General features: G+C 50.8%; 1 protein-coding gene across 5 annotated transcripts in view; it reads left to right on the top strand.

Annotated features, from left to right (window-relative positions):
• The first annotated feature begins 2269 nt into the window (after positions 1–2269).
• Positions 2270–17331, top strand: part of NIPAL2 (NIPA like domain containing 2) — a 57056-nt gene continuing 41994 nt past the window's right edge. For all 5 annotated transcript variants that reach the window (XR_010990124.1, XR_010990123.1, XR_010990125.1 and 2 more), the window contains exons 1-3: positions 2270–2606; positions 11992–12060; positions 13303–13474. Coding sequence is in view for 1 of the 5 variants with exons in the window: in XM_068161167.1 (XP_068017268.1) it covers positions 2496–2606; positions 11992–12060; positions 13303–13474 (352 nt within the window). In the remaining 4 variants the exon portion in view is untranslated. The remainder of the gene's footprint in view (positions 2607–11991; positions 12061–13302; positions 13475–17331) is intronic.

A 17331-nucleotide genomic window follows, 5' to 3' on the forward strand; every position in this document is an offset into this window, starting at 1 on the left:
CAGTCACCATCCCTGCGGCTGTTCAAGCGCTGTGTGGACCTGGTGCTTAGGGACCTGGTTTGAGGTTGACCCTGCAGTGCTGGGTAGAAGGTTGGACTGGATGAGCTTTGAGGTGAAGAAGGCAGAGGAACGGTGAGAACCTCCCTCAGCCCAGCAACCTTCCACAGCAGCCAGTTGCTGCTTTCCCTCGTCGCCCCAGGGTATGCTCTCCAACAAGCGCAAAGTGAGGATGACAAATAAGAACATCAGCCTGGTGCTGCTGCTGACATGATCTGCCTTGAAGTAGCTGATGTTGACACTTAAATTGTCAGCAGACTTCCAGCTTAGCTCCAGTTAGAAGAATGGCTCCATTCACACTTCCCTCTGAGCTATTGTTTCAACTCTCTCTAGACCAGGCAAATATCACTGCAGCAGTTTACACTCCAGTTCCACTTTAAAGGGTTTTTGCTTTGTGGGTTTTTTGGTTTGTTTTAGGTTTTTCTTTTGCAAACACAACCCAAATTCACTAGAAAGGGTATTATTTTTCTTTATTATTATTGTTGTTAAATATAAGCTTGGACTCCGGAGAATAATTACACAGTGTTGTAAAAATAGTCTGCAGCAATTTAGGTAGCTGTGAAACGTTGGAGCTGGTTCTTTTCCAGTGTAGCTCTGTGTCCAGGCGGCTGCAGCTCGCTCCAGGGTTTACAGAGGGCTCACTGGAGCCTTAATCACACAAACAGGTATTTCAGGTTAGGCTCCACACAGGAACAAAACGTTTCTTGTTATAAGGGTGTTGTGTTTTGGGGTGCTACGTCATCATCCACCTGAAGCACTACCTCTGCCTTCCCTCTATCAGCTCCTGGCTGGATTCAGATAACATCCTGGTGGGTAATGAAGGCACTGGTTAGGCAGTCAAGTTGCAGAGCATTAATTTAACTTGGGTTTCTTTCCTGTGATTGCATGTTCCTTTCTGTTGTGAGCAAGTTAATCATACTGAGGGGCTGTAGCCTCATTTCTCTCCCAAGTCACCTTTGCTGCTGCTCATTTCTGTCAGCTATCCTTGCTTGCTGGGAGTTCAGTCCCCAGCCTCCTCTCCTTCATGCTGGTTCTTTTGTCTCCTGATGCATCTTGCTGATGGTAGGACCACCAGTCCCACTGGAACTCACTAATCAATCTTACTTCTGCTTAGGCACAGGAGAAAACTCCAGTGTGGCAGGTGGGAGGATAGCTGCCTGCTGACCTTTGTCTGCTACACTGCTTGCTCAGGACTAGGGACATGTTCAAGCCCAGCTCACCAGCAAGAGGAACTCATACAGCCCAAAACTGCCCTGGCACAGTATGAGCTCTCTGGATTGCAAGCAGTTATCTTGACCAGAGCCTGAAGATGCAGTGGTTTGATTCTTCCTTTCTGTGCTTCTCTAGAAGCCTGTTTCTGTCTCCCATTCAATTCTGTCAAAGCTCTACTTTGTTAGCTCATAGATTCATAGAATGGTTTGGGTTGGAAGGGATCTTAAAGGTTATCTAATTCCAAGCTCCCTGCCATGGCCACCTTCCAGACACCTTCCACCAGACCAGGTCACCCAAAGCCTCACCCAACCTGGTCTTGAACACCTCCAGGGAGGGGACATTCACAAACTTCCTGGGCAACCTGTTCCAGTATCTCACCACCCTCACTGGAAAGAATTTCTTCCTAACTCCAGTCTAAATCTGCCCTCTTCAAGCTTCAATCCATTCCCTCTCATCCTAGCACTTGTCAAAAGTCCCTTTCCAGCTTTCTTGTGTCTCCCTTCAGGCACTGGAAGGCTGCTCTAAGGTCTCCCTGGAGCCTTCTCTTCTCCAGGCTGAACAGCCCCAACTGTCTCAGCCTGTCCCCATAGGGGAGGTTCTCAGCCCTCTGATCAGCTTCACGGTCCTTCTCTCCCTTTTAAGGAGCTTTTCTAATTGCAGTTTTCCCTGGAAGAGCTTAAGTGTTCAAAATAAAATTAGAAGAAGGAATGGATAAAGCCACAGCCTGGGAACAAACTCATTGCCTGAAATCTCTGCAAAGAAACTATTCAGGAAGCACAAGTGAAAGAAATACCTGCCAGAAGAGTTTATGTGTATGGCAACACCAGCCTCCAGCCCTGCAACCTAGCAGTGAGGAATTACTAAGTGACCACTCAGTTTAGGCACTGATTTGAAGGAGTTAAATTCCCAGGCTGCCTTTTCAGAGCAGGGTGGGGCACTGGGGAAGTCAGAGAAAAGGGGGGGGGAAGGCACCTTAATACCCCAGGAAGGAGCTGCGAAACCTCCCGTCAGGTTCCCCTTCCTGCCCTGTGCTACTAATGCTCCCCAGCTGAGGTGCCCTGCAGCAGCTGCAGCCCTCAGCCGCACACACACCTGCGTGTGGAGTGACCCCCACCGAGCAGCCTCTCCCACTCCAGGAAGCAAGAGCCACGTCCGGGGCCAGCTCACCTCAGCGCCAGCCGGCCCAGTGCGTGGCGCGGGCAGCGGTGGGGCCTGAGGGCAGGGACATGGGCAAGGGCATGCTCCCGGTGTCAGAGGAAGCACCCCGGAACGCATCCTTCGTGATGCCGGGTGCCGGGAGCGGGCCCCTCTCCGGCCCCTGGTACAGCGCACACGAGGTAAGTGCCTGCTCCGCAGCACCAGCTGGGACCCCAGGGTTGGGACCAGCGGGGTAACCGTGTCAGCCTCTCGCCACCATCCCCCGAAGAGCCCCTTCCAGTGCCTGTCTGCTGCTGACACCTGCTCCTTCTTCACCCCGCAGCCCTGCCCTGGCTCCCGCTCCGAGCAGCCCTCTGCGAGCAGGGAGCTGTGCTGCGGCGCGGCTGGGGTTTGCCGTCGGTGCCCCGGCAGCGCTCGCAGTGTATTTGGGCAACTGTGAAAGGAAGACCAAAGTGGCCCCTGAGAACTAGCGAGTTGAAGCATCTGCTAACAATAAACGTGAATTGGAGGTTGATTAAACCCTTTACCTTTCCCCTGCCTTTTTGCCTCACCAACAAGGAGGCACGGGAGGCTAGTGGCCAGGCTTGCTTTTGCTGCATGAGAGGCAGACCACTTTTTAATGATGCAAAGCATTGGGGTAAATCGTGCATAAAATGGCCAGCAACTAACTGCCCTCCTTCCTTGGTGAGCAGCCCAGTAGCAGGTCAGAGCTTGGGAAAGCTTCCTCCAAACTTTCCAGTCTGGGTTCTGCATTTGCTGCTGGGTGGATATCCAGGTGGCAGGAGGAGGCACTTCTCAGGGGGAAATGTCTCCTGTTCATCCCTGTGCTAGGATCCCTGGAGCAGCACGACTCCTGGCTGATGGCTGGTAGCAGTGCTTCCCAATACCAGGGATCTCTTATGGGACACAAGAGTGTGGAGCTAAGGATTACTGTGGGTTTGGGAGTTAGGGTCCAAGGGTAGGGCTCAGTTTGCAGAGCTGCTGCAAGGAACTCCTTTGGCACGGGGATGCTCACCTGCATGTCATGTTAAATTCTTCTGTCTACCCCCATTTTCATATCTGAAATAATTTCCTCCCATTCCTGGCTGTCCTGGGTGTGATTCCCTGCATCAGCCCAGATTCAGGTCTTCACACAGGGGCCTATGTTCAGGTCTCTGTAGTATGATGTCACTTTGTGAGCGCACCACTTGGGTTTGGGGTTGGGTTGTTCCTTTGTTTGGTTTTGAGTTGGGCTTTGTGTGTGTGTTGTCTTTTAGTGGGGGTTATTCTCCTGCCAGGTCCCTGATGAGGCTAATTGGTGCTAGCTGTTGGCCTGAGGGTAGACAGGTGGTGGGGTGGGGGCAAAAAGTGTGGAGCTAGGACTTCTCCTTGGCATCAGTGTGGATGTAGCTTGGTTGGTGCTGCTTGAGAAAACTGAGCACAGGGGGCTGTGCTCCCACAGCCTTCCTTGTGACAGCTCTGCACTTTATGTCATGGGACATGGACCAGGGTAGGTTCAGGACTGACCTGTTGGAGAGCAGTGTAGGGAAAAGGGACCCTTCTGGCCAAGAAGGCCAAGGGCATCCTGGGGTGGATTGGAAGGGCTGTAGTGAATGGGTTGAGAGAGGTTCTCCTGTGTTTCTACTCTGCCCTGCTGAGGCCACCGCTGGAATATTGTGTCCAGTTCTGTGCCACTCACTTCAAGAAGGACCTCAGGAAACTGCTTGAGAGAGTCCAGCAGAGCCACAAAGCTGCTGAAGGCAGTGGAACATCTCCCTGTGAGCACAGGCTGAGGGAGCTGGGGCTTGGAGCCTGAAGGGTGCCCTCAGTCCTATTGATAAAGATGTGCAGGGCAGTGGGGGGAAGACAGAGCCAGGCTCTGCTCAGGGATATCCAAGGACAGGACAAGGGGCAAGGGCTGCAAGCTGGAGCAGAGGAGGTGCCAGAGAACAGAAGGGAAAACTTTTTCCCTCTGAGGGTGCCAGAGCCCTGGAGCAGGCTGCCCAGAGAGGTTGTGGAGTCTCCTTCTCTGGAGCCATTCCAAACCCAGCTGGATGTGTTCCTGTGTGACCTGCCCTGGGCGCTCCTGCTCTGGCAGGGGCTTGGACTGGATGATCTCTGGAGGTCCCTTCTGACCCAAACCACTCTGTGATGTGTGTGACACAGGTGTGCTTAGTGATGCACTGAAATCAGATGAAATTTGTACTTAGTCAGCTGCAATATTTCCTGACAAGCCAATACTGTTTTAATGTTTGGACAATGAATAGAAGAAGCTGCCACCTCTGGACTTTGTTGGCTGAATAGAGGATGCTTGCAACTGCCTCAGTGTAATGCTTATTTCCTTCAGTGCTGCTCAAAGGTTGGTTGTTTACTCCCAGTGTGGTTGTCTGTGGGCAAAAACATTTTGCAAGGTTATTTGCTGTTTCACTATCCCAAATATTGGTCTTGGGCTGACTCTGTCCCTGGGTGAGAGCAGTCAGTGAAAGCTTGGATGTTGTACTTCCATAACTCAGTATTTCACACGGCTGTGTGGTCCTGTGTGGGGCTGCTCAAGTGCAGGAGCTGAGCTGGAGATGGAAATTCATTTAACTCCTGCTTCTTTTTCTTCCTTTGCCTGTCTCTTAATGAACTCAGAGTTATTACTGGCTGCCCAGACACTCACCTCAAGAGATTGTTTTGTTTCGAGGCTTGTGGTAATAAATCACTTGGGCTCTGTCTAAATCCTGTGGGCTCTGTATTTGAGGTTTAGAATGGTGACAGCTCCTTCAGATGGATCTGTGGCCTCTTGTCCTATGACAATATATCACAGCCTGTCACAGGTGGCAAGTATGTGCAGCCAGGAAACCTGATCTTCTGGGTGGTCTCCACAGCAGGCACTGGTGGCTGCTATCAGGTGGGATGAGGAATCCCATGGATGAAATGCATCCCTGTGAGGTCTTCTGCTGCCTTCCATTGCAGGCATGGAGTCTGTAATGTGTGTGAAGTGCCTCAGTTAAGGTTTTTAGCTCATTCTCTTCAAGGAGAGTCTTTAGTGCTGCTACCTGTCCCACCTCACTGAGGGCTTCACGCTTAGTGCCGTTGAGCCTCAGCAAGGTGAAAGCCTGGGTTTGTCCCAGTTTCTTCCAGTGGCAGCACAGTCCCTGCTGGTACTTCTGCCACCATGGCAGCTGTGGGGGACTCAGTGTGGTGTTAGGCAGCAGATACACCAAACCAGCCCAGCTCCATGTTTTGAGCTTGGGGCACAGAGCCCCAGAGCAAATGCTGCTGATGGGACAGCTCATCCTCCACCTGTCTCAGGCACTTTGGTCTCTTCAGTGCTGCTGGCAGAGCTACTCGAGTGAGTGGTTCCTAACATGACAGCCAACAGAACCTGGTCAGCAAAGCCTTGTTGTTTAGGCTGATAACTCAGAGGTCATTCTGACTGTAGCAGTCTTGGTGGCTCCTCTGGGACACCTCAGGCAGGACACTGCAGGCAGCAGCCCTTGCAGGACTGGAGCCACGATGAGCACCAGGCAGAGCTCTGCTGCTGAGTGCCTGTTCCCTGCTTCTCACTGGGCTATTGCCTCCGAATTTCTCTCTGGTTTTGATGCTTCCCCTCCCTGCTGCTGCTGCTGTGGTAAAATGAGTTCTCAGGTTTTCTGAGGACACTAAAGAACACGTGCATTTGGTTAGTATTTATTTTAGTGAAGGTTGAGATGGCAGTGAGTGTTTAACACCAGCTTCAAAACTGCACCAGGCTGAGAGATTTGTGGATGTTAATTTGGAAACTTCTAGGCAATAAGAAAATTTACAGTCACAGAATGGTTGGGGTTGAAAGGGAGCTCCAGAGATCACCCAGTCCAACCCCACTGCCAGACCTGCCAGGGCAGGTCACACAGGAACACATCCAGGTGGCTTTTGGATGTCTCCAGAGAAGGAGACAACCTCACAACCTCTCTGTGCAGCCTGCTCCAGGGCTCTGGTACCCTCCCAGGGAAAAGGTTCCTCCTTACATTAATATATAAATGACCATTGTTGTCATTTGTCAGAGAGTGTGTGCAGAAAACAAATTCTGTCTATGTGCTGCATATCCTACTAGTGCAGAAATGAGCTTGGGACTGCTCCCAGAATGGGATTTGATGGAAAGATTGGGTGCAGAGTGCAGATTCTGTCTGATATCCATCTTAGCCACTGACCACAGGGCTTGAAACATAGGCAGTGCTCTTCAGGACAGTGATCCAGAGCAGCAGAACCAGAGAGAGTCTTTTCCCTTAGTCAACACTGAGCACAGAACACCAGACATGGGACAGCACTGAATCCTCACTCTGCTCTGGAGGTGTCTGGATAAGTGCAGTGCCTTGCCCCTCCCTGCCACCCCCTCCAACTTCTATACTGCTCTGAAAATAATGGACTTCAAATTAATTTGACCATGGCTGCTGTGTTGATTTTGGTGTCTCACAGCCACACCCAGGGCTTGCAAGGTGACACAGGGTGAAACCTGCCTGCTCAGGCAAACACCTGCAGCTCCTGAGACTTCATGAGGTTGCTGTGCAGAACACTGCCAGCCTCCATCTTATCACAGAATCCATAGGATCTTACCATAGGATGGCTCAGGTTGGAAGGGACCTCAAAGATCACCTACTCCAACCTCCCCACCATGGGCAGGGACACCTCTCAACTAGACTCAGATGCTCAAGGACTCACCCAGCCTGGTCTTGAACACCCCCAGGGAGCAGGCAGCCACAGGCTCCCTGGGAAACCTGTTCCAGAGTCTCACCACCCTCAGACTGAAGAACTTCTTCCTGAGATCCAGCCTACCCTGCTCTGCCTCAGCTTCAAACCATTCCTCCTTGTCCTGTCTCTGGACACCCTCAGGAAAAGTTCCTTTGCAGCCTTCCTGCAGGATCCCTTCAGCTATTGACAGGCAGCTCTGAGGTCCCCCTGGAGTCTTCTCTTCTCCAGGCTGAACACCCCCAGCTCCCTCAGCTTATCCTCACAGCAGAGCTGCTCCAGCCCTTGGATCATCTTTGTGCTCTCCTCTGGATTTGCTCCAACAGCTCGGTGTCCTTCTTATGGATCCTGGATCTATGCTGCTGCTCCTTTTCCCTAGCAGCCACCTGACTCCTCCATGAGGCCTTTGTCTGCTGAAATTGTCAGGAAAATCCTCATTTATCTATTTATTTTGTTTTACTTTCTAACAAAGGTTACCCTTCTCATAAAGTCTGACCTGTGGCCACTTACAATGTTGTGACCCAGAGAAGACTTCATTGCTCTCTGAAGCTGAAGTATAGAATAGAATCATAGGATCAACCAGGTTGGAAGAGACCTCCAAGATCATCCGGTCCAGCCTATCACCCAGCCCTATCCAATCACCCAGAGCATGGCACTAAGTGCCTCATCCAGGCTTTCTGAGCTCTGATTTGGGCACCATCAAAAGAGGTAGCTGAAACATATCCTTGTATGACTGCCACAGTCTGCTGGATCTGATGAATTCCTGTTTGAAGGCATCAGGAAGCTCCAAATGATTCAAGCAGGATTTTGACCAACCTCAAAACCCAAGGCCATGGAAAGATGAGCAAACAGCAGACTGAGCTCTTTGCTCACAGGGGAGGTGAAGACCTCTGACTCATCCAGTAGCTGAAGGCTGCAGTTGTTCCACTCTGAGATTTGGTGACAGGTACAAACCCTTGTGCTGGTGTTTATAGTCTCACCAGAGACTGTCCCAGAAGAAGGGCATTTGCTCCTGGCAGCAGCTGGGAGATGTGCTTTCCATGCTGTGTGTAATCCAGACTTTGAAACGTGCTGCCAGCAGCTTCCAATGACAGCCAGCTGATGTGCAAATCAACCCCAGACCTGGAGCAGAGGTCCTAAGAAATGTGGCAGTGGTGTTTGCAGAGTGTGCTCGAAAGCAAATAGTCAGTATCAAACCCAGCAGATGTGTAATGCTTGAGCTGCAGCCACCCCACTGTAACCCCATTCTCCTCCATGGCTGATTGACGTCATCCAGGCTTTGATGTCTGATGTGAACTGTTTGCCATAGCAGGGAAGCAAAGAGAGGCTTTGGAGCTTTGATGGAGGGAATGCACAGGATGCTTGGATGGACAGGAGGGACATGGAGATGCTGTGTGATGGTGCTTGATGAAATCTTTCTGTTAAGAGGTTATCAACTATGCCTGAAAAATCTGAAGCCTCTGTTACACAGCCACTAGAGAAGGCTTTGTTTGCAATCCAACAGGCAGGCTTCAAAGCATGAAATGCTCTTGGGTTATGCAGCAAAATCCAGCAGGCTGTTCACCTGAGGAAGACTGTAAAAATCCACCCTGCCTCTTGCCCCTTTTCCTATTTGTTCCTCAGTTTGAGCTGTTGATGTTTCCTGAGGATAAGAAATTGAAATTTAGGAGTTGGGAGGTTTGATTGTAACTCTTAACCCCCCAACCCCCCCCAAAATTACTACTTACAATGCTTGCTGCCATTCTAGTGGGTGGGTATGTTTGTATGTGACCTGAAGGAGCATATCCAAAAGCACTTCAGAACATTTCACAGCTCCTGCCCTTTGTCTCAGTTTGTTATCCATTATGGACAGGCTGCAGAGGAGTGCCCAAGCCATGGAGCCCAACCTCATGGAGCTCAACAAGGCTGAGTGCAAGGTCCTGCACCTGGATCAGGGCAGCCCCAAGCACAAATCCAGGCTGGGTGGGGAGTGGCTGGAGAGCAGCCTGCAGGAGAAGGGCTTGGGGCTGTCAGTTGGTGACAAACTCCCCAGGAGCCAGCAACGGTCACTGGCAGCCCAGCAGGCAGCTGTGTGCTGAGCTGCATCCACAGCAGGGAGAGCTGCAGGGCAGGGAGGGGATTCTGCCCCTCTGCTGAGAGCTCACCTGCAGCATGGTGTCCAGTTCTGGACCCCCAGGGGACACAGCTGCTGGAGCAGGTCCAGAGGAGGGCCAGGAAGATGATCAGAGGGCTGGAGAACCTCCCCTATGGGGACAGGCTGAGAGAGTTGAGGCTGTCCAGCCTGGAGAAGGGAAGCCTTTGGGGAGCCCTTAGAGCAGCCTTCCAGTACCTGAAGGGGGCTCCAAGAAAGCTGGGAAGGGACTTTTGACAAGGGCTTGTAGTGCTAGGATGAGAAGGAATGGATTGAAGCTTGAGGAAGGGAGATCCACAGCTTCAGCCCGTGCTCTGTGCTCTTGGGGGTTATCTAGAAAGGACTACAAAGCTGGCAAGTCGTTGTCATGGCTTACTCCAAACCATAGCAAGGTGAAAGGAATCAAAGCTCTGTGGTGCTTTTTAACTTTCTGGCACACTGAAGGGCAGGATGCTTCTGCTTTTGGAAACACTGGAAGAATGCAGCCACAGTTTGACATCTGGGGTCCAACCAAGTGGCCTGCACAGTCAGACAGATGTTCTGGTGACGACGTGGCTTACACTCTATGCCAACAGTTTTGAATATTTAAGGCTTTTTTTTCCTGTAGGCTGAAGTCCTCAGTTGACTGAAGCAGCACCACGGCCCTAAAGTTGTGTCTGCAACACAATTCCCTCGCGGAGCTTTGTCTCCAGGCTTGTGTGTGGGAAGCCCTGGGAGCGCTGTGGATGATATCACAACTGGATATCACAACTGGAAACTCTGTGTTCAGAGAGTATCAGCTCTGTGACTTACCAAACTGGCTGTCCCACCGGTTCCCTCCAGCCTCTGCAGGATGTTGAACGGCAGGCACAGCCCAGATGAGGAGGGTGGGATGGGGAGGCTTGTGGTGGCCTGCAGGGACAATTGTTTCTTTGAGGGTGATCTGCTGTCTGCTGCTGCTGCAAGCCCTCTGTCGCTCAGGCATGGCTCTGCTGCAAGCCCTCTGTCACTCAGGCATGGCTCTGCTGCAAGCCCTCTTTGTTTCAGGCATGGTTCTCCTAGCCTGGGGTACAGTGTGGTGTTTGTTTATCCTCTCCTTCAAGCATTGCAGTATGTGATAGATCTCCTGCGTTGCAAACTGCCTCCTGGTTGAAGCTGCACCTTGATTTCTGAAGTTTTCAATCTGTGTTTCCTCTTCACTGCACTTCTCTTCCCTGTTGCTTGCTCTCACACTGGCATGTCTGAGTGTGAACCTGTACAAGGCAGCTTTGCCATGCTGCAGCTGTGTGGTGTTGCTGTACTTTCATCTCCCTGAATGGATCCATGTGATGCTTGACCTCCTTGGGGCATTCTGCTCTGCTTTTAATCTTTGGGGGTCTGTCCAGCCCTAGGTTTGGAAGCTTGGTGGTATCAGCATATTAACCACAGCACATTAACACCTGTCAGTCTGGAGCAGGCAGTGCAGTATATATGACAACAGCAATGCTCCAGTGGAACATGTGGGCACCACAATAGAATGACCTGAGCACAGAGTTAGATGGGAAGCCAGGCTGCTGCTCAGTTTGCCTTGATCATGCACACACCCCGTTTTTCCTTCTCTGCAGACACAGGAGCTTGCTGAAGTTAGGCAGAAGGGACAGTTGGCATGTGTGTGTTAGGAGCCTGAAGGCACCCACAGCCCTGCCTGTCCCTACACACCTCCAGGGTTTTCCTGCCTGTCGCTCAGGACCCCATTTCAGCCTCTACTCCAGTGACTCATAGAATGATTTAGATTAGAAGGGACCTTAAAGGTCATTTAATTCCAATCCCCCTGCCACAGGCAGGGACACCTCTCAACTAGGCTCAGCTGCTCAAGACCTTATCCAACCTGGCCAGGGAGGAGGCATCCACATCCTCCCTGTGCAGCCTGTTCCAGAGTCTCAGTACCCTCAGACTGAAGAACTTCTTCCTCAGCTCCAGTCTAACTCTGCTCTCCCTCAGCTTCAAACCATTCCCCCTGGGCCTGTCTCTAGACACCCTCAGGAAAAGTCTCTCTGCAGCCTTCCTGCAGGATCCTTTCAGCTATTGACAGGCAGCTCTAAGGTCCCTCTGGAGCCTTCTCCTCTCTAGGCTGAATAACTCCAGCTCCCTCAGCCTATCCTCATAGCAGAGCTGCTCCAGCCCTTGGATCATGTTTGTGGCTTCCTCTGGACTCACTCCAGCAGCTCTGTGTCCCTCTCATGCTGGGGACACCAGACCTGGAGGCAGGTTTGGGGATGGGATCTCAGCAGAGCAGAGTTGAGGGGCAGAATCCCCTCTCTTGCCCTGCTGCCCACACTCCTCTGACTGCAGCCTAGGACACAGTTTGCCTTCTGGGCTGCATGGGATTGCTGGTGGTGTGCTGAAGGGCCCCCAAACCACCTCCTGCACTGGGATGCACTTTCCATTCCCAGTTGTTTACCGCTTCAGCCCTAGCTACCTGCCTCGAGATACTTCCTTATCAGTTCACTCAGTGCAGCCTGGCAGTGACTGCAGTGCCTGGCAGTGACTGCAGTGCCTGGCAGTGACTGCAGTGCCTGGCAGTGACTGCAGTGCCTGGCAGTGACTGCAGTGCCTGGCAGTGACTGCAGTGCCTGGCAGTGACTGCAGTGCCTGGCAGTGACTGCAGTGCTTGGCAGTGCAGTGGCTGGCTGTTGCTGGGGTTGTGATGTGCTATCAGACACCATTATGTTGCTCTTCTCAAAGTGATCAGAGGTTTTGTATTTCTTGGTTTTGTCACCCTGCAGGCTCAGCTCCTGGGAGTTTTACTTGCTGCTGCTTCCAACTTCCTGATCAGTGTCTCTCTGAGCATACAGGTATGAAATGAGTTCTCTTCATTCAGAGCTGTTTATATTCAGCAAGTGGCTTGTGTTGCAGTTTGTTTTGATGGGGAAGTTCACAACAACGAGTTTTCCTGCACTGCATCCTCATGCCCTCTTTGTAGCTGTGGTTTAACAGAGCCCTGCTGTACTTGCTGGCAGGGTAATGGCTCTCAGCCTGCTCTCTGCTGTGATTCTCATGTGGGGGCAGAACAAAAATTCACAACTCCTCCTCCTCCTTGCCCTGGCTCCTCCTTTAGCCATTGTCAACACCAAATCAACACACTGTGGCATTGCTGTTGCTAGCACCTCACAGTTAGAAGTGACAAGGATGCCTTGGGAGGACCTGTACTGGAACCAGCACTGGTATGCACTGGTCTGTGAAGAGCTGAGTCGTTGGAGTACCTCAGAGAGTAGGAAAAGCAGCTGTATTTGCCACCACTGCCAACAGCACTGCAAGACCAGAACAGACATTTTGCTGGCTTGTGTTTTATGAGTTGTATGTCACATACAAAGCCACTCCTTGCTTTTTCTGTGAAGGAATGAAACAGAAAGCTCTGGCAGAAGCATTTATCCAAATCCTGAATTCTACCTAACTAGTTTAGTCACATCTGATGCAGGGAGGAGTCTAAGTGCTGCCTTTCTCATGGTGAGGATATGTATGATGGAACAGGAACACCATGTTGTCTGGGCTCCTTCTCCCAGTGTGATGTCACAGTTCTGCTTGTGCCCCATCTCCTGCCTTTGGGTGTTTCCAGACTCACACCGCCGCTGCTGAGCTTTGCTTCGAGAGGTGTGCAGTGAGCGCTAGGAAGCACTACCTGGCATTAATACTTTTCAGGTTTATTCTGAGGTCTAATTTTCCACCATACCTGAAGCAGCTCTGAGTTAACACAAGGGAAGTGTCTGCAACAACAAGCTGAAAGTCATGTTGAAAAAGAAAACCTTGACACACCTGGAATTTGAAGCTGCCAGCCCCCTTAGTTGTGGAACTGGAACAGGTTGCTCAGGGGTGAGGTTGGGGCCCTATCCCTGGAGATATTCAACAGAGCTCTGGGCAACCTGATCTAGTTGAGGATGTCCCTGCTGACTGCAGAGGGGGTTGGACTAGATAACCTTTGGGGATCCCTTCCAGCCCAGCCCATTCTGTGATTGTATGGCTCTGTGCACTCGTGTCAGCCATAAGAGCACAGCAGAAGTCTTTCTTTTCACCTCTGCTCCTGATGATTCATTTTCTAGAAATGCACTCATCTCCAGCTGGCTGGCCAGGCAGAGCCAAAGCCCTACTACACCAGCAGCCTGTGGTGGTGTGGAGTTACCCTCCTGGGCCTTGGAGAGGTTGGCAATTTCACAGCCTATGGGTTTGCCCCCATTGCCCTCGTCGCTCCGGTGGGATGCGTGGCTGTCATAGGTGAGATGCTTTGCTGTTTCTTCCTTGGGTGTTCACTGAACTCTTGTTTGTGACTAGAGGAGCCCAGGAATGCATAGTCAGAGCCTAAGGTGCATGCCATCAAAGCCTTGCCTGCAAATGGAGAGCTTGGAAGATCTGGGAGATGCTGAGAGTGTGTTTAGCTTTGACTGGCATCAGCTGTAATTAGTGCTTGTGTTGTGTTGTGTTGGAAGTGCTTGGTAAGCTTTCACCTCCTGGCATTCTCCACTTCCCTCTTGTCCTCTTCATCTGCTGCTGTCATAGCATCCATGGGACCTGGACAGGGATGCATTTTCCAGTGAATCCTAAAAATATCACAGTAAAAGTTCCCAGTGTGCATCTTCTCATCCTGGCTCTCTCCAGACAACAGAGATGAACTAATTTATCTGTCTTCAGGGTTTGCACCTCAGAATGTAACAGTGGCCATCTTCAGACACCCACCTGCTATCTGCCACTAAATTGCCAGGTCAGCAAGAGTTGGAGTTGAAGAGCTTTGTGGTTTTTCATTCTAATGATTGCACCTTAAAGGTCTGTTCCCAGCTAGGCAATAAAACACAGGCACTGCAGCAGGAACATGAAGGGGAAATGGTGGTGGTGTGGTTTTAAAAGGAAGTATACTTGTGATTGCGTGAGCTGAGAGTTCAACACAAGCTCTGCTTAGCTCAGAGAGTCTCCTGTGATCATGGAATCATAGAATGGCTCAGGTTGGAAGGGCCCTCAGAGACCATCTGCTCCAACCCCTTGCACGGGCAGGGACACCTCTGCAGTAGACTTGGTTGCCCAGTTCGATTTGGTTGCCTCATCCAGCCTGGCCTTAAACACCTCCAGGGAGGAGGCATTCACCACCACCCAGGACAGCCTCTTGCCTTCCCCATAGCTTTGTCTCATGTGTCACTGCCACTTGGCCACCCAGAGCTGCACCAGCACTGCAAACCCCCAAGGCAGGCATCCTGCTGAGTGCACAGAGGTCTCTTCTGCTCCTGAGTCCCTGCAGTGTGTTTTCTATGTTACCTTCACACCAAGTGGTTTCAGCTGCCTGTCCTCTGTCCATCACTGTCAATCATGTTGACAGAGGCAAACTTTTTTGACTCTGCAGTGTGTGACAAAAAGAGCCTGGAAATTTCCTGACATGTTTGTTCATGGCCATTATCAGAAGTTGCTGATTTGCTCCTTGCAGAGCAGATTCATTGGACTTTATCAGGACTCCTATCCTCAGGACTCACTTGATATGATCTTAGTTTTTTACTTCATGTGGGGTTTTTTGTAGCTAAGGTATTGACAGGCATGAGATGTCTCCATGGAGATATTAAAGGTGAGGCTTGACAGAGCTGTGGGCAACCTGATCTAGTTGAGGATGTCCCTGCTGACTGCAGAGGAGGTTGGACTGGATGACCTTCAGAGGTCCCTTCCAACCCAGACCATTCCATGATTCTCTCTCTTTTCATCAAAGAAAGGTACATCTGAGAAAGCATTAGCATGCTGTCCTCATGCAAAGCAGAGTGGACAGGGCAATATTGTACAAGGGCTGTGAAAAGAATTCAGGGGGTAGCTGTGTCCCTTCATTGAGCTGCTTCATATCCACAGCTGAGGTATCTGGGGCTGAGCTACCAGCCCTGCATCGGCTGGAGCTCATTCACTTGCTATTGACAAGTGATAACATTTCATGACCTGCCTCTGGCTATCACTTTCCTGCTTGGAAGTGATGCTGCACTGAGGGATTCTGCATGGGAATGTAGGAAAGAGGAATTCTCTTCCCTGTGGGCTGCCCAGCTGTAGTGGAAGGAGGCAGCCAGCCATATGTGGGTGCAAATTAGCGAAGAGATAGTGGAGGAAGGAAGCTGCAGGCAATTTACTGTAGCCTTTAATGTTAAACTGTTGCAGCATTTGGGAGAATGAGATATAAAGAAGCAGTTCACCACTGCAGGAAAGACTTCTCAAAGAGAGGAGTGAGCTATTACCAGGGATGAAAATGTGAAGTAATAGGACATATCCCAGGGTGATTTTGGTGGCAGTAGTTATATCCTCAACAGCTGCAGGCATTTCCAGATGTCCCTGAACATAAAGGGACATTGACCAATTCAGGGCTGGGGTTTTTTTTGCCCAAACTGAGTGAAAGGCAAGTGCAGAAAACCAGAAAGAAGTGAAAATCAGTGGGGAAGGGGAGGGGGGGAATGAAATCCATTGGTTATCAAACTGGTACAAAGAGGAGGTCACATTTAGGGTTAATCATTTTCTGGGCAGATTCCTCCTTCTTTACCTTTGCAGTATGCAAAGAAAGGTTTCATCTACCTCCTCCCCTCTCCCTTTCCCTTTGCTTATCCCAGATACCAAGGAACTCTTTTCCTAACTGTTACATTTTATCAGCATTCTCATCAATTTATTTATTTCTTTTAACTGACCCAAAAATGCTTATCCAGGAAGCCCTCATAAAGCACTTTAATATCTTCTCTTCCATTTCCCTTTGTCAGCTGAGAGTATCCATTTCACAGCCCAAACAACAGAGGTAGCTGATATTCTATTTAGTCTAGCAAACGTTCCCTGAAGGAAGGGAAAGTAGAAGTGGTGTAGACAGCCAATTACAACAAGAGCTTCCCAGGAACAATTCCTACCACGAGATGCTTTCCTGTCCTCTGAAATTGAAGCCAGAGAGAGAGAGAGTGCTTCCTTTTAATGTTAGAAGAGTTCATCATGTAAGGCAAAGATGAACTGACCAGGACACATCTGCATCATCTGCTAACAGCTGGGCAAAGGATGGCTCAGGCAGATGGTCCTCTGGTTTGAGATCAAGAAATACTTTTCTCATTAAGTTGTGACCTCCTTGAGATAGTGGAGTGAGGCCACATCTGCAAAACTGTGTCCAGTGCTGGGCCCCTCACTTCAAGAAGGACCTCAGGGAACTGCTTGAGAGAGTCCAGCACAGAGCCACAAAGCTGCTGGAGGCAGTGGAACATCTCCCTGTGAGCACAGGCTGAGGGAGCTGGGGCTTGGAGCAGAGGAGCCTGAGGGCTGCCCTCACTGCTGGGGATAAAGATGTGCAGGGCAGTGGGGGGAGGACCGAGCCAGGCTCTGCTCAGGGATGTCCAAGGACAGGACAGGGGGCAAGGGTTGTAAGCTGGAGCAGAGGAGGTGCCAGGGAACAGAAGGGAAAATTTTCCCCTGTGAGGGTGCTGGAGCCCTGGAGCAGGCTGCCCAGAGAGGTTGTGGAGTCTCCTTCTCTGGAGACATCCAAAACCCAGCTGGATGTGTTCCTGTGTGACCTGCCCTGGGTGCTCCTGCTCTGGCAGGGGGCTTGGACTGGGTGATCTCTGGAGGTCCCTTCCAACCCCTAGCATTCTGTGATGCTGTGAGGGTGGAATTTGCACACCTTAGTTGGTGATTTTTGGAGGTGTTTTTGGGTAGGTGTCTCTTGTGAGTTGATTCTTTGAATGAAGAAGTGAAGCACTTGGTAACAAACTGCAAGGGTGTATCTGGGCTCTAAATCCACCCGCCTGACAAACAGTGTTTTCCAAATGTTGTGTCCACACACCCCTCAAGGTAAGACCTGACTCTCACTGACATTGGGGCCTGAGTACCCACCTATGATGTGCTGAGGACAGATGTGCTTTGCCCATGCCCAGTCACCCAGGGGATTCTCTGAAGGTCCCTGTCACTCCAGGTCTGCATGGAAAGTTGTCTTTGCTTGGAAACCAGGGGTGTAGAGGAGGATAAGGCAGACTGGAGTCTCTGCTGAGAATGAATTTGGGCTGTACCCATCATATGCCTCCAGACCTCTGAGGCAGGGAGCATTGTGGCTCTTAAAATAGATGGAGCCAACATCTATTAAGCTTTGCTACCATTTT

Source organism: Melanerpes formicivorus, unplaced genomic scaffold (assembly GCF_026170545.1).
Source record: "Melanerpes formicivorus ecotype bairdi unplaced genomic scaffold, bMelFor1.0.p_v2 SCAF_56, whole genome shotgun sequence".
NCBI lineage: Eukaryota > Metazoa > Chordata > Aves > Piciformes > Picidae > Melanerpes > Melanerpes formicivorus.